At 38.0% G+C, this 27477-nt stretch overlaps 1 protein-coding gene across 5 annotated transcripts in view; it reads right to left on the reverse strand.

The window, feature by feature from the left end:
• The window catches only part of LOC139739542 (diacylglycerol kinase beta-like), a 165725-nt gene that overhangs the window by 54120 nt on the left and 84128 nt on the right, over window positions 1-27477 (reverse strand). For all 5 annotated transcript variants that reach the window (XM_071650145.1, XM_071650144.1, XM_071650142.1 and 2 more), the window contains exons 2-8: window positions 27314-27390; window positions 22383-22671; window positions 9053-9205; window positions 8435-8659; window positions 2991-3040; window positions 2399-2473; window positions 1413-1532 (exon numbers count right to left, since the gene is read on the reverse strand). In XM_071650145.1, coding sequence (XP_071506246.1) covers window positions 1413-1532; window positions 2399-2473; window positions 2991-3040; window positions 8435-8659; window positions 9053-9205; window positions 22383-22671; window positions 27314-27390 — 989 coding nt within the window. The remainder of the gene's footprint in view (window positions 1-1412; window positions 1533-2398; window positions 2474-2990; window positions 3041-8434; window positions 8660-9052; window positions 9206-22382; window positions 22672-27313; window positions 27391-27477) is intronic.

The raw sequence follows: 27477 nt of genomic DNA on the forward strand, positions 1-27477 counted from the left end.
TGCTGACATTTACATACACAATTTAAGACAAACGCAAATAGATTATATGGGTGAGTAGATATACATGTAGACAGTCAGTTGTACAGATCATATAGTCTGTTTGAGTCGATTAATGAAAAGACTGATAGATTGGCAGATAGACAAATGGCTTGACAGGCACTGATACCTAGAGATAGACAGATAGACAGACAGACAGACAGAAAGATGTGCTGATATGATTATATATACAGATGGATGCAAATACACACATACATTGTAGATAAGATATAGAAAGGGACTTATGCACATATTGAGGGAAAGAAAGAGAGAGGGAGAGAGATGGAGAGGGAGAGAGATGGAGAGAGTAAAATACACAGAGGAGAAAATTCTGTTGTGTTTAAGTTCAGAGGTCAAAAACATAAATTTTAATGGCATAAACACCACAGATATCTCTGAACAATATAACTCTACATGCCTAGCAGGTTACATGTCATCGCAACAACTAACCTGCCATACAAAATGTCACCCTTGTGCCATATACATATTAACCCGTTGAGGACGAGTCTCGAGTATACTCGGGCAAGTATCTATGGGAAATGCGTGTTGTAGCAAAATCAAACCGTCAAAACGTTCCATTCAGCATTGATTCCAGTTTAAAAAATCTAAGCTGCAATGTTCCATTTGCTAAAAGGGTCTCTTGCACTTTGTAAATATGAAACTGTGAAAACAAAATTAGGATAGAAAATAATACTTATTGCTTCACAAGCATGAAGGTTTGCGACTGACCAGACTTATCACATTCAACAATTCCCACTGACCATAGCATTGGAATAAACTGTTCAGTAAGTGGTTTATTAGATTGGAGTGGTATGGTGGAGTGTTTTATACAGTTTTAACACCATCATACAGCTCACAGTCAGCATAGCTCAACAGTTTTAAACAGTGTCTCTCCTATATCTTACATTGAGTACCAGGATTGCTTAATGAAATGCTTTTATATCAGTGCAGATTGAAGTTTGCGGTGCAAAAAAAAGAATAAGAAATAGCATACTGTAAAAGTAGAAATTTTCGCAGTATTGAAATTTTTGCGCTTTTCGCGCAACCAGAAACTAGTGCGAAAATTAAAAAGCAGGTGAACATCTTTGCTTGCCATATTTTCCAATAGCTGATGTCTTGATTCCACGGAGTTAAAAACATGTGAAACTGTACTCTTCCTACCCGTTCGAGCGCGAAAAATTAGTCATGCGAAAATATGCACTTTTACAGTACTCCATTCTGCAAGAAACCCCCCCCCCCAGAAAAAAAAATAAATAAACTACAGCATTTTTTTTTTCTCTCTCTAAAAACAAATATGAAATTTGGCTACTGAAGGCATACAAGGGTGACAGGAAACCATTGGCTACAAGTTCTTAGACCCAGCACTCGCCCCTCACCGATTCAAGGCCCAGGAGAACTAAAAGAGGAATGGTTGTCATGCCGCCACGGATCCATTCTTCCAGTGAGACGGTTCCATCTGAATCAAAGTCAATCTCTATCATCATGTCTTGGAGGATCTGAAGAAAAAAAATGACAACACCAACATGCATTGAGGAGGGATGACCAAATTTTTTTTTTAATCTAAAAAAGCAAACACCCCAATAGAGTGTTTGAGGGTGTCAATTTATACATTCATGTTACCTATGTCATACACAAATTCAACATCACTGAATGATTAACAAGCAACCATCTGATGGGATAATGATTTATTGTCCAAATACTAATCACTTCTTAATTACACACTCAGGTGTAAGTGCAGTTTTCTTTTCAACCTTATCCATTCAAATGAAACTAAAACTTTGTTAATCCTTCTGTGACTTTCACTTCCACAAATTACCTCTGCTCCATTCAAACAAAAGAAGGCGCAAGACTGGACTATGAAAGTAGAATCTAAATTGAGGCTGTCACTTCATACAGTCGAATCTTTGACTTAGATTTTGCTAACACTGTAAATCCTTTTCTGTGTTTTGTTAATATTCTAACACATTGGTCACACTCTGATAACCTTTTGGAACACAGATATCCTGATACCTCAATAGCACTAATCTAAGCCCAATAACACCTTCCGTATCTCAGTGGTATTTTTGTTTGCACCCATTACATTATTTCACTCCAGCGGGTCGTACTCATATCAAGAGTACATTTTTGTTTTTCTAAAAACCTGACAAAAACTACAGAACTGTAATGCTACAAAATATCTTGGCAAGTCAACACAGCCACGTGTGCCAGCAATGGGGTGGGACAGGGTAGGATAAGATGCTACAGTGTGTGCAGAAACAAATCTACTAGGATTAAAGCTGTGAGTAGATGTAGCCACAATCTCCCCCTCCACTCCCCCTCCCCATAAAGACACTATGTATACTCTTGAAGGCATGAGCCTTACTGGTCTAAGCTCCGTGACATCCCAGCCTAAATACTCCGCCACGTGCATCATCTGGTTCACTATACAGTCCAGCTCCTGAGAAAGAAAGAAACAATGATAAACTAAAAATAATCAACATATATTCGTGGGGAAACTTGAATGAGTATTACTTGTTTTGTACCACTTAAAACAATAAGGAAATACATGTAAGATGATGAAAAGCATCCAAGCACCATAACACAGATTTAACAGGAAGAGTAAAGACCAATACCATCGGTTTCTGATTAATTTTTTATAACTAACTCAGTAATGACAAATCCCATTGGGTCTGTTCTTGTTTCATTATCTTACTCTGTTCACATGAGGTATTGCATCTCTGAAAAAATTGGGCTTGATACATTCTCGGTTTACTCCCTTCACATGAAGTATTTCATCTCTGAAAAAAGTTGGGCTTGATACATAAATGGTTGATACCATTTCAACTTGACTGGATCAATGCCACTTCATTATTATCTTTTACCAGAGATATGACATGCCCTCCTATCAAGACACTTAGGAATCAAATTAACATTAATGGCATACATTAATTAATGTTGACTAGATTAAAACTTACACTGCTGTCCAGAATGCCATTGTCATCCGTATCATACAGCCGAAACATGACTGCAGAAAGAGGACAGAAAACACAGATTATGTAAGCAGGTCAAAAAGGGACGATATTGTGGGTATTAACTGTCTTTTCACAGTTTTCCAGATTCTGTGAAGTTTGGTGCTAAGATCAGCCTAAGTATTGAATCATACATGTCAAATTCAGCTGAACGCAGAGTCAAATTCAGCAAAGAGACAGATAGAGATAGATGTAGAAAGATGTAAATATCCTTTCTACTTGCAGCATTTTTCTCTGAATAATTAAGAATAACATCTCCTTACTCATAGTTTACAGTTTCTCATTCACCTAAGCAGATTTTAACATAATGATCATAAATCAAATGTCTTTTGTATGATTATCTATAAATGAGAGTTACAGGATGTACTAGCTTTGAAAAATGAAAATGTATGATTTTAATTTTGATTGGATTAGATGTTTTGTATGCCATTTCTGACATAAAACTAAACATGTCCTTTTTCCTACTAGCCTCAACAACAAAAAAAAATTCACTGGGAATATGCAAACACTGACAACATGCAATCAACGAGGTGCGATGAATGTGCAAGCGTAAAATAGTTGATATGGGGCATAGCATTAATCCTGTCATCTGAGTAATGTTGCATTAGTTACGGATTTGTGCTTGCATGGAGGAAAATCCTTCACATGTTTCAGACTACCAATACAAGGACCATAACACAATGTCTTCAAGTGATGGTAAGCTTAAGTCAGGGTTGCTAGATATTTAAGGTAAAAACTAGAATTTTATTACACCCAAAGTCTTGCAGACAAGATGACAAGGCTAGCTCTACTCTTTTTTCTGTGAGACAGATCACAAGGTATGCATACTGCTGTCAATAAAAGCATGAACACAACCAGAAAAATGTTCTAATATGATCATGTATGATCCAAACATGTCTCAGATGCATCATGTGTTGTTAGTATCACTTTTCTCTTCATTAGATCATGTTTAGTTGCAGATCAGTAAAACTGTGGGATTTTGTATTCCAGGTTAATGAGTTTGATAGTATTGCAAGACAAGCCCTAAAATAGAGCAAGAATGTAACAAAATACAGTTGCTGTGCTGTGGTATAGAGGTACATGGCTAGAGACTTTCAAGCAGAAAGTCCTGAGTTCATACTGTAATACCAGATTTTTTTTTCCGTTAGTGAATCTTTCACAAATTTCACAAGGAGCAAAGATTCCTAAAAGTAAATTGAACCCGAAAGTGTTTGTTTGCACAATGCATTGAGTACCAGAGGCAATTAGCAAAAGTTTTATGATGTGAAAAAGGCTGTCCACCCACATTCACAAATGTTTCTGGTTTTACAGAATCCCAAGATAAGCATTACAACTATTTTTAATCCACTGACCCCCACGAAGAAACAGGCATCTAACAATGCTGGACTACTACTAAAAAAAGCCTTGCTGTCCAAAAGAGCAGTTGTTTACATGAAGTTATCATCATCATCATCATCATCATCATCATCATCATTTATGATTATATTGCCATTGCCTTCATTATCCTAATCACCATCATAGTTATCATCATCATTATCGCCATCATTCTTCCTGTTATTGCTATACTTGTTGCCATTATCATTGCACCCAAAGTAATCAAACATCCTGGGTATATATTATGAAAGCATAGTTTGTGACAGCTCACATCACAGTGCGTATGATTGCGTTCACTACACAAGCAGAGGAAATGGCTGCACACAGCATCACGAAGACAGACATGGATAAGATGGGAGGGAGGGGATACACAAATATTTTGCAATAATCTCCACCAGATGGTCCTAGTTTTGATAGTGGGATTCCTGTCGGGTCACAGTTGATGGAAAACTCCTGCCACGCCCGGCTGAAGAAAGCTAGGAGACTGAGGAAGGTGGGTGGGAGCTAACTTCACATTGTGGGATCATCGTCACATTTCAGATCACTCTAGGTCATACACACACACACACACACTATAGTATACATACCATGCAAAGTTCTGTTGAACTATCCTAAAGCTTGTTCTCCATTATCTTTTTCTTACAAAAGAATCCTATCTACATACACCTCAAATTTGCTGTATAGTATCTTTATTAGAGAGAAAGAGAGAGAGAGAGAAAAAAGGAATCAATAGGCACACCTAAAATTTAACTGTTAACTACTGACACATATTCTCATATGTGATGCAATGTCTGCACTGAGATAGACAAACATCAGATTCCCTTGTGGTCAAGTTCAGAGATTTTCCAACAACAGAGAGAGGGAGAAAGATACCTCGATAACACTTCACACTATAATAACCAAGGAATCATCCAACGAATCACATTTAGCTCTTCCCCGGTCCAGGCTCTACAGCCAGGTTTTTGGGGTACCCTCTAGGAGTATATGAGAGGCACGGTGGGGCTGTTTAAAAACCCGAGATTGGACTGTCATAGGAGGACCTGACTGGATTGAGGACGTGGGAGGGATGTTAAACTGCTGTCCTGCAGTCGTCCAGCTTGAAATTGAAAGGGATGGTGAGGTATTGCCCTCGCTCCAGATCCCTCTCCAGTTCTCTTAGTCTGTCTCTTTCTCTCTCTTCTGAACCTTGGCATTTCAGGCAGCAGGGATTCAATGTAAGTCCCAATTTCCCCCCATTTGGCATGAAGAGGGAGTGTAGAAGTGCAGCAAGATTGATGAAAGACCAAATCGAGTTGCAAAAAATGGCAACAACTCCCATGCTAATGACCAACGGTAGAGGAGGAACGTGCAAGCTAGAGTTTTCCTTGATGGAGGTGGGCTCAAAATATCTCAAAGAATGAAGTAGATAAAAAGCAAAGCGTACAGAAATAAATGAGTATTTGATATAGTCATCAAACTTTTGTCATCATCCTCATCATCATGATTACAGTATAAATACTGTCTTCATACATTATTACTATATTATATTACATTATTTTATATTATATTATATCATATTATATTATATTATATTATATTATATTATATTATATTATATTATATTATATTATATTATATTATATTATATTATATTATATTATATTATATTATATTATATTATATTATATTATATTTAATCATATTATATTATATTATGTTGTATATCATATCATATCACAGTATAGTATAATATAATATAATATTATATCATATATATCTTATATATCACATTAACTTCACATTACATCATATCAATTACAGTATCATAATATGGATACAATATTATCTTTATTGTAATCCAGTTATAATCATCCACACTGTTGTCATCATCACACTTATCATCGTCATTAGCTGAATGAAGTCCTCATCTTCAAAATGAGACACAATTGATATTAGTCTCTACATCCTATACCTTTAAGAGATTACTTCGCATTTCACTGCTTATACGAACGTCGCATTTCACTGCTTATACAAACTTCACCAATCCTCAAACCTATAATGACGACTTTACATGACCGATATCATCACAGAGAAGAGACAAGAAGAAGGACCAAGGTCTGGCAGGAATTCTCATCTATCCCAACCTCTTTCTTTTTCAATTCCTCCCTTTTACCCTTCTTGAGTAAAAATTTGATTCACGGTTCTAACTGCTCCTCAGCCTTAGAATGTATTTGGAGTTAATTGCATGAACAAATTCTTACGAGATATCCTCCTGTGAACAGACTTGCCAATCCTAAGTCTCTCTATAGTCCCCTTTATCCATTAGACTCATCACCTCATCTCTATTCCATCAGTCTCTCTTTAATCAGATGATACTAGTGCACTGGTCAATGGCTTTACCTCACACACAAACACATCTACCTACAAAAACACATACGCACACGCCAACACATCAAGACGAAGGAATGACAAAATTGTTTTCCCCACTGCACAAGCATTACGATGACGAGGAGAGAGAGGGGGAAAAAAATCAAAATAAGGCAGCTAAAGCCATCGCAATTATCCCTTAATCCCCGAGACTTGTCTTACGAATTGACGCAATCCTGCAGTGCGCGGTGGTGTTGCGTACAGGGTCAGCTCTCTCTCTCTCTCTCTGAGAGGAAAAGGTGAGGGGTAGGGCGGTCGGGACGGGTAGGTGGGGGGAAAGTCAGTTAATTGATTTGCTGGGCATAGCTTGGATTTGAAATGTGCAAATGAGATTGATGGTATGGATTTAGGAACTGGAATGAGGGGGCGAGGTGGACAGGAGAAGGTCTGTGAAGGAGAGAGATAGAGAGAACGAGAGAAAGATGTAGAAAAACTATGCAAGAGAGAAAAATGAAATGGAGAAAATACTAAATAGAAAAATGAGATGGAGAGAGAGAGGGCAAAACTTGAAATAAAGAAAGTATGAGAGGGAGAGAAAGAGAGAAATAAACAAAAGAGGAAGAATCACAGATGAAGAAAGAAAAAGATGGAGAGGAATGTGATAAAAGGGAGGAGAACTTTGATGGATGGATGACGGGACTTAGCCTCCCTTCAATCATAGCAGAGGGATTTAGAGCTGATTAGGTGGGCTGCAACACAGCGGCAATATTGAGTAATGGCAAATACTCTGAGATCCCATTGTTATACAGGGAGAGAGAGAGTGAAAGACGGAGACAGACAGACAGACATACAGACAGACATACAGACAGAGAGAAAATGGGGACGGGAGGAGGGCAGGCAGCCATAAGACATGAAGACAAGGATAACAAACTAATGCCTGAAATTCTCATGCACAATTTCTCCTTTCCACTTCATGAGAACAGTGAGGCTCAAAGATATTTCAAAAATTCAACAAAGCAAGTCTTTTGGGCCTGCTGATAAAGGAACAAAATTAGGCATGCAATATTGCTTTGCAGGTGAAATAGGGCACATTTGACATGAGCAACAAGAACATCATGCAAGACAAACCTGTTGAAGATTTGAATCTTTTACATGTCTCACGGTCACATCTTAAACCAGGCTCATAATCTCATCAGAACACTTCTGGGGTCACAGTTTATCCTTTCAGAGTTTTGCATCAAATTTGTCAGATCATTTCAAAGCTGAAACAATCAGGTCTGTCTCTCCCGGTCTCCTCATCATGTTCCCCCAAACATTTAGTGAGAACCACACCCATTTTTGATTTATCCTCATCACACATATCACTTGAGTTTTGTTGCCTACCCAGTACGATTTTAGACCATGAATCATGACCTCTAACCTCACTAACCCTCTAATCTTATGAGGTAATCTAAGTGTGGTCATACATACCCTTTCCAAGAGCTCACTTACACACGGAGTATGCAAATGATAAAATCAACACCTGCCAACTTGGTCCAAAAAAAAAGAGAGGAAGAAAAAAAACAAGAAAAAGAAGAAGAAGAAGAAAAAAAAAAAGGAGGGGGGGGGGGGGGAGAGGAAAAAATCAGGAGTGGGGTTTAGTTGTACTGCACATCAGACCAGCAACTCACACTCTAGCTTGTCCTCTGGTTTGCCTCCCTCCAAGAGTGACAGGTAGCAGACGATGTCTTTCATGTACACCACCTGGTTCGTGACATCCGGATGAGCTAGCTCACCCCGCGACGACGTGAGGGCAGTCAGCGAGTCCGTGTCTTTGGCGTTCTTTTTGCTCTTGCGCAGGGCCATGAGGATTGCGCTCTTTTTCCGCTTGTTGTTATCGGTGGTTTTACCTGAGCCTGTGGACAGAGAGAGAGAGAGAAATACCAAATTGTCTGCAAGGAGGCTACTGCCGAGAATGCCTGAGCACAGTACTGACTGATATATAAGAAATTATTTGCCTTTGGGTTTGGACGGTTCAGAAAGTCTTCAGGTATGAAAATACATGTTCTGGAACGTGGATTGTTAGGATTCTGAAAAAAAAACCAACAACACACAGCTAGTAATGCTCCTAAAATTTCTCTTTTGCCATGCCAAAACTGTTCACAACACAAATGTTGCCAACGTTCATAGTAAATCAAAAAGCATATTTCAGTTTTGATGTATAGTCAGTCCATGAGGTAAGGTGGAATGTGAAACTGTAGGGGGATTCAAATGGTAGGTGCATCCCTTGTATTCATTTCATCTCTCACCTTTGTCGATATTTGTTTGGTCTACCCTGAGAGCGTCCGTGGTTCGCATGGAATGGCTTGAAGGAGTGCCGTTGGAGGCGTTAGACTTCTTGGACGAGCTGCGGGACTGAGATGGACTCCCTTGTGGAACAGCCCCTGAGTCCTGGCCATGACCTATGTAGAGAAACAGGAGAAAGGGTGAATAGAGGAAAGAGATTATGAACTAAGAATGACTCCTAATTGAGATGTTAATGAGACATGAATGCATTCCTCAAAGAAGTGAAACTTGGATTGTCCTTCTCTTTCTTTAGTCATTTGCATGTGACTGGTTAATGCCATTTCTAGACTATTGATAGGTGTTTTGGGCAAGTAAACAATGAAAAGTGGTCAGTGTTGGATATTCTTTTTACTCCAGCTCCCAGGAAATGTTTTGCTGACCACTTTTGACTAGCTGTTTAGAAAAAAAAATCAGCAAGCTTTTTTTATCCCCCCCCCCCCCCCCCCCCCCCCACGGAAATATATCATCATTCTTCAGTGCATGGCACATGCACGGAAGGGAAATGGCATCTCCTTTTTCATCTTAGATTACAGGGTATTCATTGCTTCCCTTTCTATTTCCTATATTGTATTATAATTACACAAGCCAAAACAATCATACGTAAACAACTTGGCCTGTTTAGCTTCTGCAAACTGGGTGATCTAAAGTTACTGGAAAGTTTAGAGTGTTACATTTGTATTTGCAAATGCATTTTGATGGCACACAAGGAATGGAAAAAATCAGCCTGGGAAGAAAAAACAGATCTCTTACATGACAAACTATACATTGAAGAGTAAATGAAGCCTGTTCATCAAAAAGTAATGTTAGACAAGTCGAATCATACCACAATCTAGTTCATACAAAGTCTTTTTCATCAATGAAAACGTAATGTTTCATACATTCACTGTTCATCCTGGCATTATTCGCTGCATTTCAGGTAATTTCTCATTAGTGCTGGTAAATGAGGACATTACTTGCTACACACCAACAAACTTGAGACACAGCAATCCATCCACGAAGTCATCTATACTTTAATAGCTGAAACAATGGCGTCAAAGTTGACAATTGATGCCACCAACGAGAGCATAAACTATAGAGCTCCTGTGGACTCCCGACTTTCACATCCCGGCAGGAGGAGTCCTTTTATGAATTCATCATGGCCGTTCAACACTCACGGGAGCATTCCTTTATGTCACGTTGCATCGCAGTTAGAGAGTGTTTTGTTTCTGAGCAGAAATAAAGGGAATGCTAACCACTGGCATGCTTTTTATTTTCCAGCAAAGGGAAACTAGTGAACCAAATCTGCGATTTTCTCCATCATTCTGGAATCCATCTGGCAAGCTGGCAGTCCTCCCTAGAACTGATACTTGGATTCTTTTTTTTTGGCCTTCTCTCAACTTTCTTGGGTTGCTTCATGACACAATCACAGAGAATCACCAAAGGATATTCATATCACACTAAGTAGGCTCTTCTCAATGCTGAGAGGAAAGTACAAAAATGATAACACTTCAGCGAAATCTTCTGTACAATATGCATCACACACACATGATTTGATTAACAAAAACCATCAGTGATTTGTCAGACGCATTTCTGTTTTTAGTAAAACACAGACTCCTACAAAATAGATTTCAGCTTCCACATGACGTATCACTCATCAGAATTAGACCCCCCACCCAAAAAAAACAAAAAAAAAAAGAAAAGAAAAGAAAAAAAGAAAGGAATAAAAATATCCAACCTTTAAAAATGATAATTTTTAATTAAGAAAAACCAACAACAGACATTTGAAGGTGAGGGTCTATTTGAATGAGACCTGCTGATTCACTGTTTGTTGTGTACACACCAATAAAGGGATTTAAATTCCTTAGCAACCACTAAGAAAAGGCTATCAGATTATCCTAAAGAGTGGAATACATCTTAAGAACGTTTAATCTTATTAATTCAAAGTATCTGTACTATCAACTATTTCTAAAAGTTCTTGTAGGGTTTCTATCTACACTTCCACATGTTTTCGTGATTGGAAATGGAGAAAAATAATGTCAGAAAGAAGACACATTGATTGAACTAAAACTATTAAAGAAAACACTTCTTTTCCTTACTTTTATGCTTCTAAACTGAAGTGAACTATAAAAGCGATGCAAATGCATGTTGACTTGTATTGATCATAACAACTTAATCATCACTCATGTGGCAAGAAAGAATATATGAATATGTGCCATATATTCTATAATAATATTTGTTTTTCTTCAGATTGACTTTCTTTTTATACACCCTCAAAAAAAACCCTTCTAAACAAGATTCTGCCAGTGACATCTTCTGCCAACATCACTGAAGTACAAAAATGATTAACATAAGATACTGGACTGCACCTTCCTCTAGCATGACTTGCTTATTCCCCTGCAATGTCTTTAGTTAATCATATTAGTAACATGGAAACATGCAAGTTATGCTCAGTCTAGAGAAATCTGCATTCAAATGTCTTTTCGTAATCATATTAGTACTTGAGCAATGATGCTGTCACTGGTAGAATCCTGGTTAGAAGTTTGTTTCTTTCTTTCTTTCTTTCTTTCTTTCTTTTGGTGTATCTACAATGTATGTAATCTGAAGAAAAATAGCATCAAAATTGTTATAAAATATACGGGACATATTTAGATATTCATTTGACCACATAGTGACGTTGAGTGTATCATGAAACACAAGTCAACATGCAATTGCAATACACAGTTTCTATAAGATATACCACTAGAGGAAGTATTATTTCATCAGATACACAAAAATTGACAGTAACATCCGTAACCAACAGCAACATACATAATACATATTCAGACATACCAGGAACACTGAACCACACATATTTTTGTGGGTTTAGTCATAAAAGGTTACATACAAGTTTGGTGTATCCAGAGCTCAGTGTTTGCAAGAGGGTTTGATCACTTCAGTTTATCAAATCTATGACCATACACAATGGGGCTTCCATTGAGAGACGGAGTAGACATAATGTATAAATTCCCAACTCTGCAAGTATTTCATAACGGAGGAACCCTATGGCCACACTCCTCCCTGTCCTATGCCAACAGACGTGATCAAATTATGATCCCATCAAATTGTGCCCTCCAAGAAAAGAACTGAAAAACAAAACCAGAGCAGAAGGAAACAGAGAGAAACAAAATGCATGATATCATATTGGAAACAAGAAAAAAAAAAATTTCACACACACATCAAGGCTGCTGCATTTTGGCACAGGTTTATTTGATAAATGCCAGTGAGGCGAAGGTTGGATTCATGAGGAGAAACGTAATGCAGTATATCCTACTTCTGAAAAGTATATGGCTAGAAGTGTGAGAGATGAACTGGGGACAAGTGCCATATGACACCCTATTTTATCCTCAGAATGCTCTGATGACGATAAAATTATATTTGCATCATGTATTATGCTACAGGAAAGGCTCGATACATCTTTCAGCCCCCTCAAATTCTATCTATCTTTTTCTCATCTCTGATGAAATCAAAGTAAAAGAAACAAGATCTGTTTTTTCGGAAGCAGAAGAGATGTAAAGATGACTAACAGAGAGCAATGTTTCTTGCTGTTTTCTGGTTGTTATTTTGTAGACTCCTAAATAGAGTCCAGGAATGCAAGTTGTACTTAGGTTTTTTAAAAAACAAGATGGGGGGGGGGGGGGAGAGGAGGAACGGACAGGGTTTTTTTTTTCAACATGAAAAAACAAAAAACAAAAAACAAAAACTAGCTACTTCTCAGAATTGTGTAGACTCAAATGTGGAGAAAACCTACAGAGTGCCAGCTTGGTCATGACGTGACATGAGCTCAACTTTGCTGATTTAACCGCAATGTCTTCTTATTAGGCAGAGAAGTTGGGTGTTTTCCTGTTTCCAACAACAACAAAAATCAGATCATCACCCCCTCTGATCACTTGACTCATATTCCTGTCATTGCTTTCGAAACAGGTAATCAAAATGAGGGGAAATGAAATAAAAACAAGAAAGACAAGACAGATGAGAGGAGTGTGAGAGAGTAGAGTGGTTTTGCAGTGAAAAACAATCTAGCATTCCAGGAATTTGCTGTAATAGTGTATGTGCACTTAGGGCCTTTGGAAACCACATCAATTCAGAGGAGGTCTACTCTATTAGGTATGGGTTGCATTCTAGGCACACATTGATCATTGTGACATTATGTACTGAACCAGTTGTGATTTTTGGCTCTTCACGAGTCTAAATTTTGCCTTTATCCACGGTCCCACTTGAGGATCTACAAATCATGGCTGCATTGATTGCCGCAGTCATTTATTGCAATTACATTCTCGGTCTGCTTATCGTTGCCCAACGTATCTACTTTTCTAGGCTGCTCTCGATTGGGAAGCTACCTGAGTTTGGTGAAGGAAAAAAAAAAGATACAGGCGAGGGGGGTAGGGAAAGTTGTATTTTGCTGGATAAATCCCTCGCCTCTCCACCGACTATTCACCTTCCCTAAACGGGAATGCAAATTCCTGTCCAATCGCATCCGCCGAGACTTGCTGGAAATGGAGACAAACGAGCGCTCTCCTTCGCCTAAATCGCCGCAAAATGCTTGAGCTGCATTCGGATCAAGGCCATGTCACACAATTGCATTCCACCGATGCCTTGCATCCTCCAAAACAACCACAGCATCGCAACTGAAGCTCCCAAAAGTTTTCTGCTTGTTGAGGACACTGTCCTCCACTGAGAATCCCTGAAGTAGAAACAACATTATGGCAAAGAAAGTCACGCAAGTGCTGTTTCACAAACAATCATGCCAACAACACATCACCGTCAATGAATTTATGCGTCTTGCTGAATCCTAAGCCTTTTTAGAAAATCTCTGAACAGCTCAAACCCACCTGTTCTAGCTATTCCATCTACTATATATAGATGCCTTGTATGTCACTATTTTGCTCACTGGGTAACTGAAGTATAAAGGTGCTATTAAAGATTAAAGTGTAAACGATGAACACTTGCATGTCAACATGCTTGCTTTGTGATCATGAATTACTTTGTCATGTGTGAGTTTTGTTTTGCCAGCAAAGAACTTTAATACAAAAAAAAATATAACAGTCACATGACCACAATATATCAGCTGACATACAAACATTTCAAATAATCGGAACACATAACAGTATATTCTTTCTTATTCTTCTATTGTGAAAAAGCCTTCTATTGACATTATGATACATCTGTGTTAATTACTATTTGTATCATTCTCTGTTACAGAAGAAAAGTGAAGTGTGTATTATGTTTTTTGAAAATTGAAAATAAATTTGTATTGAACTGAATATTCTCCTAAAATTGATTTTACTTTTAAGTACTTTTTTTCCACACAATACCAGACATATCCTGGAGGGCATGACAGAAATCAACACAAGCTGACAGATCTTCTTTTCTTGGTGTGCAATCCATACAACCCTAATCAGGAATAATAAAAAAAGGAAAATGAATAAGATTCCCCATTCAACCATCACCTGTATCATCAGCATGAAGATTATTGGATGGCTCACCTTCATGATGATGTTGAACTCTAGGAGACACCAAGCACTGGATTCTTGTCTCTCCTCTTGCTTCCAACCCTTCCCCATCCCCCCCCCCACCCCCCCAATTCCCAATTCCCCATTCCCCGTCCCCACCTTCTAAATGGGCAAGCAAAGCTACGCATTTAATCACAGTGCCATTTTTAGCAGCGGTCCACTCTGGCAGAAGGCTGTCGACCCGTACATTACGGCAGACATTGATGCGGACACTGAAGGGATGACGTCAAAGATGTCCACAATATTTTTCTTTAATACTCCGCTCTCAGCTTATTTTTCTCTCGTCCTTACCATGCTTTCTCCGACCATGATTGTACACAGCCGAGTCTCCTGGGAGCAGACGTAGCAGTAAACAGTTTGATAATGAGTTCGGGTGGTGTTGAGGAATGGATTCAAGAAGCCAGCAGGGTAAGAATAAAAGATAAAAACACTCACACATTTCCAATTCACAGATAAATGCCAAATGACTAAACAAGTACACTGAAAAGTTTTTATGTAGCCAAACAAATAAAACAAACAAAACATGTTTATATCTATTTGTAAATGGGATAAGGCCCCCTTAAAAAGATATATAAATAGATATACCTATATACAAATGTATACATAATAATATTATTTTTTATTGAAACATCAAAAGCCTGTATATTGCTAAGAAAGTCAGAAAATGATAATGCATCGCAACATTGGCATCCAAAATCCAGATATGCCAGGACTGTGCACTAGAATGAATCGAACAGCCTTGCAAAGTAACAAATACAGGACCCACTAACAATGATATGCATAATGAATACAACTCGTCACATGACTCAGTTGTCTCCTCTTCCATATTACTCTTCCTCCATTACCCACAACCATATCATCTATACCAGCAACTGTCTTTCATGCATATACTTTTACTCATTGGTACAGAACGAATTAGAACACTTTCACTACTTCACACGTGGCTCTCGATCTCGGGGATCAGGTTTAAACCGTCGGTACATTTGTATCACTTTGCCCTCCGGCAAGCACCACTGTCATAGTATAACCCCATTGATATCCTACACAGAGGAGCTGCTGTCGCTACTGGCAGTGTTTTAACTATCCGATGTAAATTACAGCAATGTCTTGCCCCATGTATTGGTACTCTATGAGTGTACACCTGTGTGAATATGACAATGACAAGCAGAGAAGGGAAAGACAAACCTAGTTATGGATTCAATCACTAATTCCTCAGATTAGGAGCTGTGAAATCATGTTATTCACATACCAGACCCCCCCCCCCCCCCACACACACACACACACATTAATTACACCCCTACCAAGAAAAGTAGTGAAAACATCTGAATTTTCATCAATATTGAGGTCATATTTAAAAGTACTGTTTACCATTGAGAGCAGTGATTTTAAAAATTTTTGAATTATCACATTTGATGCATATGTGTATGTCAGTTCTATCCCAAAACATCCTACCATACAATAAATCCTATGATATAAGAATACATTACTGTTTTTCTCAATAAACTAAAAATGTAGATGGTTTATTCTAGAAACAATTTTATTATAACTGTTGTTCAAATTTTGGATAGTTCAATACTTAACATACTGATCATACTGATTCACATTTTTACTTTGGCTGTTTCTATCCCTAACTCACATTCTAGAACTATTTTGAAGCACTAAAGCTCAGTTTTTGTTTCATCTGCAAATGGTAAACAATATATTTCAGACTTTAGATAACAACAATAGAATTTAAAAAAAATAAATAGATAATACACTGGTAAAAAATCTTTCAATCTTCAAAATTGATAGATACATCATACATGTACACTTAAACAAATAACAAATTAATTGATTTAATAAGAAAATTTAACAAGAAAATTAGATATATCTTAATGTGCAGGAACATAAAACTTCCAGCATTTATGAATGATGCCAGCAATGTTATGAACAGGAGTTTCTGGACATTTGTTTTGATCAGTTCTTTGGCAGGAAATATCTATGTCAAGTTATAGCTTTGTGTATGTCATAACATTCATTGGTTTACAAATTGGCAGCAAGACTGGGGATTTTAAACTTAAAGGCTTTAGGCTGAAAGTTCATCCTCAATATGTGACATCTTTGGCACAGTAGTGCCTGTAAAGATGTATGCTGAAAAATATGTGTGATCTGCTCTCCCCCCCCCCCAAAAAAAAGAGAGAGAGAGAGAGAGAGAGAGAAAAGATGAGATGCTACACCAGCCCTTTAAGACTTGACCGGTAGCCTGTACAAACAGTTATGCACCAGGGCAGCTAGGTAAAGTTTACTTTAATTTTCTGTCATCATAAACAGAGTGCCAGCGCCAATATGTCCCATGCCTTTAATGGTCACTATACTCTTCCACCACCCCCCCCCCCCATCATCCCCTGCCCATCCCCCAAATCAATTGTATGCAATTTACAGGCAGAAGATCTTTGCTTTTCTGAGACTCCAAGGAAACATTGTCACTGCTTCCACTTACAGATTTTACCCTTTTTAGGCCAAAAAAAAAAAAAAGAGTCACTGTCTTGATACAAAGTGTGAGCAGACATTGGGACCTTGACTTCCAGTTCAATGTGCTGAAGAAAATCATCACTGAATTGAAATCCTGACAATCAAGAATGCAATGAATAAAGATGTTTTCTGCCAGTACTGAGAACTCGCTATCATGCTTGCAAGAATGCTCTTTTACTTGCTAACATTCACTGCTGCTACATTGCTAAACTTAGGCCTACTGTTTCCTTTCTTGATCAAAATTGGTAGAGAGATGTATTTTGAGGCTTAAAGCAAGAAGCCATCATGAACACAGTTTGATATGTTCTCCTGAAGAAGAACTCAGTTTCTTTTGACTACAATAAGGCTTTTGCATGTAACATCCTAAACTATACACTTTGTTTCCATTATGTGAAATATGATTTGGTGTATCATGACCATAGAGCTTGTTGCACAAGAAATCATGTCACCTAAGAGGTGATACCATGTGGTCTGTGTGAATAACCAGTATTTCCACTCATCCTACTAGGGTATTAAATATGAAAAAGACCACATAGTATACAAATGTGGGAACAGTGACAGAAGAATCTGTGATTAATATTACAAGCAAGATTTTCCAACATGATGGTGGCTAACACAACTCAAGACAAGACTGTACCTGCATTCAATGTCACAATTTGTATTGATTGGATTGGCCTGGATCTCTGTGTTAATAATCTCCATTGTGGGATTAACTGGAAGAAAACAACTTTAAGGGGGACATCTGCTAGGTGCTGGATAATCTTTCCCAAAATTTTGTGATCATCACAGCATGACTAACCAATTCTTGCTATCGCATATAACTACAAAATCTCAAATGGTTGCGCCTTGCGGCACTATTTAATTTCCATATTCACAATGAGGTGACAACGCTGTGCCAATGCACAGTGCGAGCTCCATTTGATCATTCACGAATGACACAGAGTACTATATCTATCTCAAAACTATGATAGTTTTGTAGGTGGTTTTTTTAGTAACTGCTATGTACTGGGTAAAGAAATATCTAATGTAAGCTCTGAAATGCATTTCTATTGTAAAGTGAGAATATTTTGTCATGATAAAAAGGGGGAAAGATTTTAAGTCATGATAAAAAGGGGGAAATTAGATATGATTATAAGCACTCCGCATGTCCATTCGGCTGCACAGTAAATTCACATTGCTGGAAGTGTACATGTGAACCACATAAGTGGGACTCTGCGTGTTGCATGCAGGTGTGTGAGATCATCTCATTCATTTGCACATAGCATAACACCAGCGTATGAACCAAACCGCTACCAACTGATTGCGTTCATTTTTATGCGATCTATCGAATTCAGGAAGAGCAGTATCATACTCAAAATGCTCAACAAGGAAAGAGTGAGGTTTGTCTGTGCTTCCTTTCACTGTGGTCACTCAGGACTAGACATAATAATCAGCAAGGTGACCAGTAATGTCATTCTACACAATCTCCTCGTCAATTTCCGTCCTGTCTAATCAAACCTGAAAGCTTCAAAGGGAAATGGAGCCCGCCATGCAAACATAAAACATGTCTTAATCAAAGTTGCAAAAATTTGATAAGGCTGCAAATATTGTTTTTGCTTTTGTACCATTTATAGATGTGACATGAATGACCTGAAAATAAGACTGCTCCTTAAATATAGTTAGTGATCAATAATTGATGAATTAATTAATCTATCTATCCATCTATCTATCTATCTATCTGTACATACATACATACATATCAATTTAGCTAGCTAGCTGGCTACTCGACTATTGCGCTTTCTATTAAAAAAAACAACCAAAAAAAAAGGGGGGGGGGATTCAAAAATCTAAATCCCTACAAAGGCAAAGCTTCCACGAGTAGACGGATTGAAATTTCACATATAGAATTTCCTCTGCATGATACTTCAGGCTATGCAGCTAGATTGTATACGAAATTGATATCTCTCATCCTGCTCTTATTCGCCAATATACGTAGTTGATCATGCAGCAATAGGATGCAGTAACTCTCATGTAATGTTTTCTTTTTTCTTTCCTTTTTTTAAGGCTTCTAAAAGTTCTCTCAATTTTCTTCCAAAGTGTCTGTTGGCCTTTGGCTCTCAGACTTAGTTCACTGATTCCTGGAAGTATGTCTTGCATTTTGCATCCAATCTTAAAGACCACTTCCCGCAATAACTCGTCAGCTGATGGGACTCACAAAATTCTTGTGTGCATTATGAGATGAAAGCACATGATACATATCCAAGAGATTTGATTGATTCAAAAGATGTAGAATTTTTTTTTTGCATATTACTTTCTGTTTTTCATACAAGTGCTATTACTACTAAAAATATCAGTCAAAAAGGAAAAATAGTTGGCTGAAAACCACAATTAAAAATGAAAGACTATGCCTTCAGTGAGCAATGTTATTCCATTACCTAAATCTGGGTACTAACAACAAAACTACTAGCACACAACATTTTTCTTTGTCGACTTACTTCTGTACTTGTTTGTTACTTTGTTATGATTTCTTCTGTTCTAACAGAGAAGAATTTACATCTATGTACTGTGGTCTGCCCTCTTTTTCTTCCTCTTAATCATATGTATATACATGTATATTATACATATCTTTTTGTTCCCAATTTCATCAAAAACAAAACCTTTATATTCTTTTTCCAATTTCATTAAAAAAAGGAACCAGTTATTTTTAAGAGAAATATGTCCTTTGCATGACAGTTAGAATGAAATGATGAATATTTCAGATACTTTCATTCATTGTATCTTTACCCTACACTGCCATTTCATTTTGACCAGTCAGTGATAGTGAGAAGGAAACTCTCCAGGAAGATCTTTGCTTGAGATGAGGGTGCCTAGCAGATTTGTATGACACTGCCACATTTCTGTCATTTCCTCAGATTTAAAAGTGTTTCTGTCTCTCTCCATGCTCCTGTATCTCTGCCCCTGCTCTCTGATCTCACCTTGCAGCTCTCCCTTTATAATACCACAAAAAGATGAACCCTTCCTCAGTAGAATGTTAACCCATTGAGGACGGGCTGATTTTGCTACAACACACGTTTCCCATACACCCCTACAAGTATGCTCGGACTCGTCTTCAACGGGTTAAATAATGATCAACGTGAGTGAATGATGATGTGACAAAGAATCTCTGAAAACGATGTCTGGAGTATCGTAATTTGAAAGTACTAACACAAGATTACACATAAAATCCTGCTTTCTGGTTGAGGTTGCCAGGTACTGGTGGTAGCTGTCGAGATGATTTTGCTGGGGTTGCCAACACAACACTGATATAAAAACCCACGTTCTATCAAGCATGACATAATGGTCAGAATGAAACAGCTTCAAGCCACTCCTCTTAAACTGTTTCTCTTGCTCCAATCTCAGCAGTCTGCAGTTGCCACGGCAACAGAGTCATCAGGAAGAATGCATTCCTGTTTCAGCAGAAACGCTGTCTTGTGGGTCTGTTTCACTTCTCGTCAGAGCACATCCGGTGCTTTCTCCATACATATCCCAATACGTTTGGAAACCTTGTGTGACCTGTTATGAAAGCCTGATATGGTTGCCATGACACAAAACACTAATCAAATTGAAGCATTCTTTTTTAAATCATCACAATTGTATTCTTTTTCTCCCCCTCCCAAATACATGTCCCACTTTAGAACAAAAATCTGCATCTGGAATGGTAAAGAAAGTTTAGCCACTAGAGAGACAAAGTTTGAAGAAATCCGGTTTGATTTTCAGAAAATTTTAAGTGAGCAAGGGATAATGTATTTAAACAGCGAACATCATATAGAGAACTTGAAAAAAAAAATAATCAAGAATTAAGAATATTTTACCTCCAAACTATTCTTAAACTATGAAATATGGACAGGGACAGGTCAAAAATTGAAACTTTGAATCATTGAACAATTATCAGGTTTCTTACTTTTCAGTTTATTGCAGTTTTCTAAGCAAGCAACTTTGCAAAGTTATCAGCATGGCAAAGGTGACAAGTTAAAAAGTATCATTAACTAGTCAGTTCACTTTGGTCTGGCCATTTGTCCATCTACACTGTATGTCTGCTCCCAGACTTTCTCCTCATACAATCTTTCTTGACTTACAGAGTGTTTTCAGTCTGAAATCCTCCTGGCATTTCATACAAAGAGCTATGTTTTTTGTTGCCAACTCTATTACCTGTCAATCAAACACACTGCTGCAAGTGTACAAATGCATGTGGGAGTACAACATGAGTACTCATGTGCAGGCACCTTTGGTTTGCATAGAAGGAGAACATGGCTTGTTGGCAGAATAGAATGAAAGCCAACCCGAGCTTCACAATTTTAATCATGTTGTAAAGGACAAATCAGGCAGATTACAAAATGCGCACCCAGAATCGGGCAATTCTTGATTGGAAAACGTACCTCTGAAACATGATCGTGATTCAAGAAACGCAAGTTTCCTTTCTGATTTGTACAGAATATAGTGGTTAGTATGAAATGTGCTTCTACACGCCTTAACTAAAAAGTTCTGAAAAGGGTCTCCATTACTTCTTTTCCTCTTCTCCCATCTCTGTTGCTGTTGTTTTTTCTTCTACGACAACTCCTGTTACAGTCATTACTGCAGAGTATATCAGACATTGTCTGGTTGTGGATGACATGAGTATAACTCGAGGGGAGGCTGAGTTAACAAACTGTGTAAATGTCATCCCTGTTGACAACTTTGCCTTGTCGTCCTGAGCGGATTCATCACCAATGCATGAAGGAGTAACATCCCGTATCAAGATTTACTAAGCGACATAAAAAAAAAGAGAGAAAATGTCGCAAAGGGGAAAAATTTGCAGATGAGCAAAAGTAGTAAAAGAAAAACCCAGATGATGCTACTTGGACAGCATTGGATTATTCATGATGTTAAAGCCATTGTCCAACCTGTCGCTGATGCAATAAAAATGGTGGTGTCATCTTCAAATCTGTACTGCAAATATCTCCTCAGTTTTATGTACTGTAGCCAATATTTAGGTACCGCTAGTTAAAATCTATTCAATTACTGATATCAGATTGCTGAAGAAAAAAACCTCAACAAATATCAGCTACATATGGCTTATGAAGTTCAACGTATTTCAAGAATAGAAAGTGGGATAAAAGAATGTGCTTATATGCATATTGCACATATGAAATATTCACTGAAAGTCAGTGTATCAAGTAAGTGATAGTAGATAAAGGACTTGCATCTAATGAGTGGCCATTTTCTCTTTGTATGGCTTGGCAATAGGAGTGCTGCTTACCATTTGTGAGCTCATTTCCGTCAGCATTATTTCCACCGCTGGTCTGACCAGTAATGTCGATCGGTGACCCGCCTCCCGTGATGGCAGCACAGGCCGTAGCCGTGGTCACCGTGGCGACGGCGCTGCCCACGTCGTAGTCGCGGCCCTTCTCCCGCTCCCGACTGGTGTGGCGTGTCGAAGAGGGTGTCTTCTTGACGAAGGAGAGGAAGAGATGTCGACAGAGGTCCTCCGGCATGTCAACGTCCAGGTAGGTTTCCATGAAGAGCTTGAAGCCCTCATAGTTGATTGGCTGGGTGGACAAAAGAAAAAGTTTTTTTCTTCTTTTTTATTAAACTTGTAACATGTGCAAGTACACATTCATTTTCATGCAGTGTTCAAGTTGCCAAACAAGTCACTTACACTTGGGAGCAAATGTCATGTCACTGGTGCTAGCATACACATGTTCTTGGTCTTAACAGAGACTGATGAACAGCTTCCCCACACACATTTCTGATGCCTCTCATGTAGACCTTGTCAGAACATTTCTTTTTAAAACATACATCTTCACCCTAAATCTCAACATTAACTGCATGTCTAGTAAATTTCTTCACAATCATCTTACATCATAATCTGCCTCTGGCTACTGCAATACCTGTTGTCTATTTCTTGTACTTTATTGTCTAGATCACCTCACTCCTAGTGTACCTGCATAATTTCATATCTATTGTTTGTTTGCAATGTATAAGATTTTAGAAATGCTTTTGTATAAGGCGGCATGCAATTGTTGCAAATCAACATTATTCTTCCCTGACATGATTCAGGAGTTGATGTTTCACGATTGACTTCTAGAGTACTACAGTAGTAGTATAAGCTCTTCAATGATAAAAGAAAATTCTGACATTTTCAGTGTTTCATATGTTCAGACATCTGAAATGTGGGTTTTCTGAATGGTAACAAAAGAGTTCAGATAAGATAAAATGATTAATAGTGGTGGCTCAATTAAAGAAAACAACACATTTGCTGAACCATTCTGATTGCCTTGTATAAATCCATTCTAAGAAATTAAGACCACATAGGCATGCAATGCAACAAACCCTCTACTTAATGGTTCATTGTTTAACTGCATGTAAATCCTATAACACAATGATAGTTTAATGATAGTTTGATTCTTAAAGCATGTAATTTTGAATTGCTACTCAGTATTACATAATGTCTTAAAACACTGGTATGATGTCTGACCATGCAGCTCAGAAATTTTGGACTAAAAACATTACTAATCATTGCCCTTATGACTCTGATGGAAATATGTACTTATATTTAACACCATTTTCAACAAGGACATACGTGTACGAAAGGTGCGGGGGGGGGGGGGGGGACCACATCTGGACTTGTACTGGGAACAAGCTGGTTCATTGACGATTAAAATCATGATTGCACAAAATGGATAAAGTGGGGGGAAAAAGAGGGGAAATCCCACTGTATTATTCTCATTAGAGAGAGCTGCAGGTCTCTCAGAATAGTTAAGTGGACATTGTGTATAAGGTAGCAAAGACTCCCTACATTCCGTAATTTCCTCTCACATAATGAAGCTACTCTTGCATGTGCACGGATTTGCCTGTGGGTGTAAGTTTGTCATTGGTTTGTCCCTTCTGTTGATCTTGTTATTGTTGTTTGTAATAGTTATTTCTCTGGAGTCTTTATTCCCCATGTTTGTGGCCTTTCAATAGCAGCCCTGATTTTTCAGCTCCACAGCAAAAAGACAAAAACAAAAAACAATACGCTGCAGCTGAACATTTCATGTATCCCAAGGACTCGGGGCAACACTCACTCATGCTGAGGACAGCTTGGGAAACTCATAATTCATGTCCATGACCATTCTATGTTCATCCCATGATATGAAATAGACAGATGACGAATGTTAAAGGGATCGTACAGTTTTGGTTGAGACCTATAATTTCAGGTTTCTGATATTTTTTGGTGAGATGACGAGAAACCTCTTATGAAATATGAAAGAGCATGTAATTGTACGAGGAATCCAACGTTTATTTGATGAAAATTGGTTTTGAAATAGCTGAGATATCAAAAAAGAGTGATTCTAATAAAGTGTGGGACCCACACTTTATTACGATTGCTTTGTTTTACTTTGTTTTTGGATATTTCAGTCATTCCAAACCCGATTTTCATCAAATAAACTTTGAATTCCTTTTAAAATGGTATGCTCTGTACTGTATCATAAGTGTTTTCTTGGTATCTTGCAAAAAGTTTAAGGCCCAATTCTCATCTCCACCAATACTGTACCATCCCTTTAACTGGTGTAGCCACCGCCAAATACTCTGTATGCCAAATATTTCACAAGGTTTTTATTGCAAATCAATTTGATTTATTTTATTTATTTCATACTTATCATTTATGAATATCACATCAGAAATAATTAGACAAGTTCTTTTACCTTGTAGACAATGTGCAAAAACAGACAATGATTGACAAATTGCCCTCCATCAACGTAAAGGTTTTTATTTTCTCAAATTTTGTGAGCCCAATGCTATTCACAAATAAGAAAACACATGAAAGTATTAACTCTGATCCCGACATGAATATACATGGCTGCATGCATTTCTCCATTCAGCAATGTACTCCACAGTCACAAATTTAACCACTCACAACATTGACGATAAGTCCCAATTCACAAAAAATCAGACACGCTAAATATATTGCGTATACAGTGTATTGTGATTGTATGTTTAGGTAACTTAATCAACTTTTCACATCCGCTATCCTCAAGGCTTAAGTGATGTACAGGATGCCTCATTAGGGGGAGTAACAGAATGCACAGAAATATCTCTCAGAAGTTTAGACGAAAACAGAAGCTTTTAATAAGAAAAGGATCTATCTGGTTCTTGACTTCTGTTTTATTCAATGCATGAAGTTGTGTATGCCGCAGAGTCAAATCATTGCAGGCATTTCTGGTTCTCAATAGCACAAATCTGCCCTTAACAAAAGCAAGAAATTGACGAAATATAGTAATACATTAAAAAACCTTCATCTTTTGAAGGAAGCAAAAGAATTATAAAAAGAGATTATCACTTTGGATCCTTGCTAATGGCCAATTTTCCCCTATTGCTTACCACTGACCCGGTTTTATAGTACAAACTCAAAGGCAGTATATCAGGATGGAAAGGCTGAAAAGCAGGAATTGTACTGGTATACTTTACATGAGTGGGATCCTACATGTATGTAAATTGAACGAGTTTTAACGTGTGAGTGCCATGAGACTTTTTTGAAGTAGACGTCATCGAGGATTTTCCTCACTGGCAGGAAGATTTCCCTGGTCTACACGGCTTGATTTTCCCTAAAGCCAAAAATTACTTGCTTGTCTCACAGCCCCCATGAAAGGAGAGCCAACTTTGTTGAGGGCTTTGGATGTGCACCGTAAATAGAAGGGGCGAGGAGCTATTTCGGGAGTGGCGAAAACGAGGATCGGCAGAAGTGAATGGCATAATACTCCGATTGCGTCACAAGGTGGGCTCTCTTGCGTGATAGTTTAACACCAAAATGGAAGTCACTACGCTCTCATTAGGAGGGAGGAAAACGCAGTGACGAAAGTGGCGTATTCGGTTCCACTCCCCAAATCCACAATTGACACACAACACTTCAAATGAAGGTGGCCGCAACAATAATTGCTCTTGCCTACAATCGTTACCCCTTGGGAGTGGGATGGTTCCTTCTCTGATGAAGTGGGGGGGGGGGGAGGATAATGATGAAGTTTATTTGTAGAACGTCTGAGACAGATGAAAATCCCACTTGATGAAAGAGGATGACGTAGTTGTAGTAGTAGTAGCATCTCTTGATTTCTTGTCATTGTATTAAGGCACGGGGAGAATATTGTTTCAGAGATTTAGTCTAGTTTCTGAAAATATCTGATGATCTATAAGAGATGTTCAATTGTCCCTGCACTTCAATGCAGTTTATTGCATGCTATTTCAAGGGCAAAGATAATGATACCCCAAGCACACTTGTTTTAGTACTTCCTGGAAACAAAACGACTGGAAACAAACTTATCTTTGATCTTTTCTTCTTTGGAAGATGTGAAATAAGCTGATACTGAATCATTTAACAAATCTCACACTAGATTTTTAGTCAAATATTTCTACTACAAATCATCATTAACCACTAAGCACCTGAATCACCCATGGCAGCTCCTAACGAACACCACTTCATCACCTGAATTTGTTTTTTTCCAGATACATTTGTGTGAAATTGTTCAATTCTTTGCCTGGATTTACATCATCCCAGGACCCCAAGTAGTGTTTGAACATTTCAAACTGTGTAGCACAAGATGGATGGATTTTTGGAGAAAACAGTAACTGGGATGGGAAAGGAGCGACATTCTCAGCTTTAAAAAAAGGGGGTCACAAGCAAAAACAATCAAAATACCTAGAGAATCTTAAAGTTTTTACTCAGTAATAAATAAAATTTAGTTTTAGAGATCTGAGGCTAATATAAATAGAGCTCAGAGGTAGAAGTTTTCTGAGTTTAAAGTTATACAACACAAAAGAAGTCATGTATAATACAAATATATATATAAGAGAGGGAGAGAGAGAGAGAGAGAGAGAGAGGGAGAGGGAGAGAGAGAGAAAGAAATATATTTACACAGATATAGCTCACAAATGACAATTGCCAAATAATAAAACGTGAAATCAATACTGAAAATCAAGACCAAAAAACAAAAATCAATCATAAGCTGCCATAATAATTGCTTTGGATGGTTTAGTTTTGTTTTGTTTCTTTCAGACAAGTGTACACCAAGCACTGATCCCTCACTCAAAACCATTAACAACATGAAATGGAGCTTTTGCCATATTGCTTTTGCAAGGTTTCAAGTGTCATATTGATCTTGGAAAATTTTGCAAGTGACGGGAAGAAAGACCATCTAAATCTGAAATTCATCTTACCTGTTCTGGGTTGTACTTGGACAGTACTCCGTTTCCATGAAACTCTGCGAGGACATCTTTTAGTGTCTTCCTGGAATCTGGGTGAGGAGACCACGAAGAGGGAGGAGGAGAAGAAGAGATGAGAAAGAACTCAGGCTAACATGATATCTTCAAAGCATTAAGCA

Source organism: Diadema antillarum, unplaced genomic scaffold, assembly GCF_040938485.1.
Source record: "Diadema antillarum isolate AM-2024a unplaced genomic scaffold, OU_Dant_1.0 seq00000804_RagTag, whole genome shotgun sequence".
NCBI classification, from domain to species: Eukaryota; Metazoa; Echinodermata; class Echinoidea; order Diadematoida; family Diadematidae; genus Diadema; species Diadema antillarum.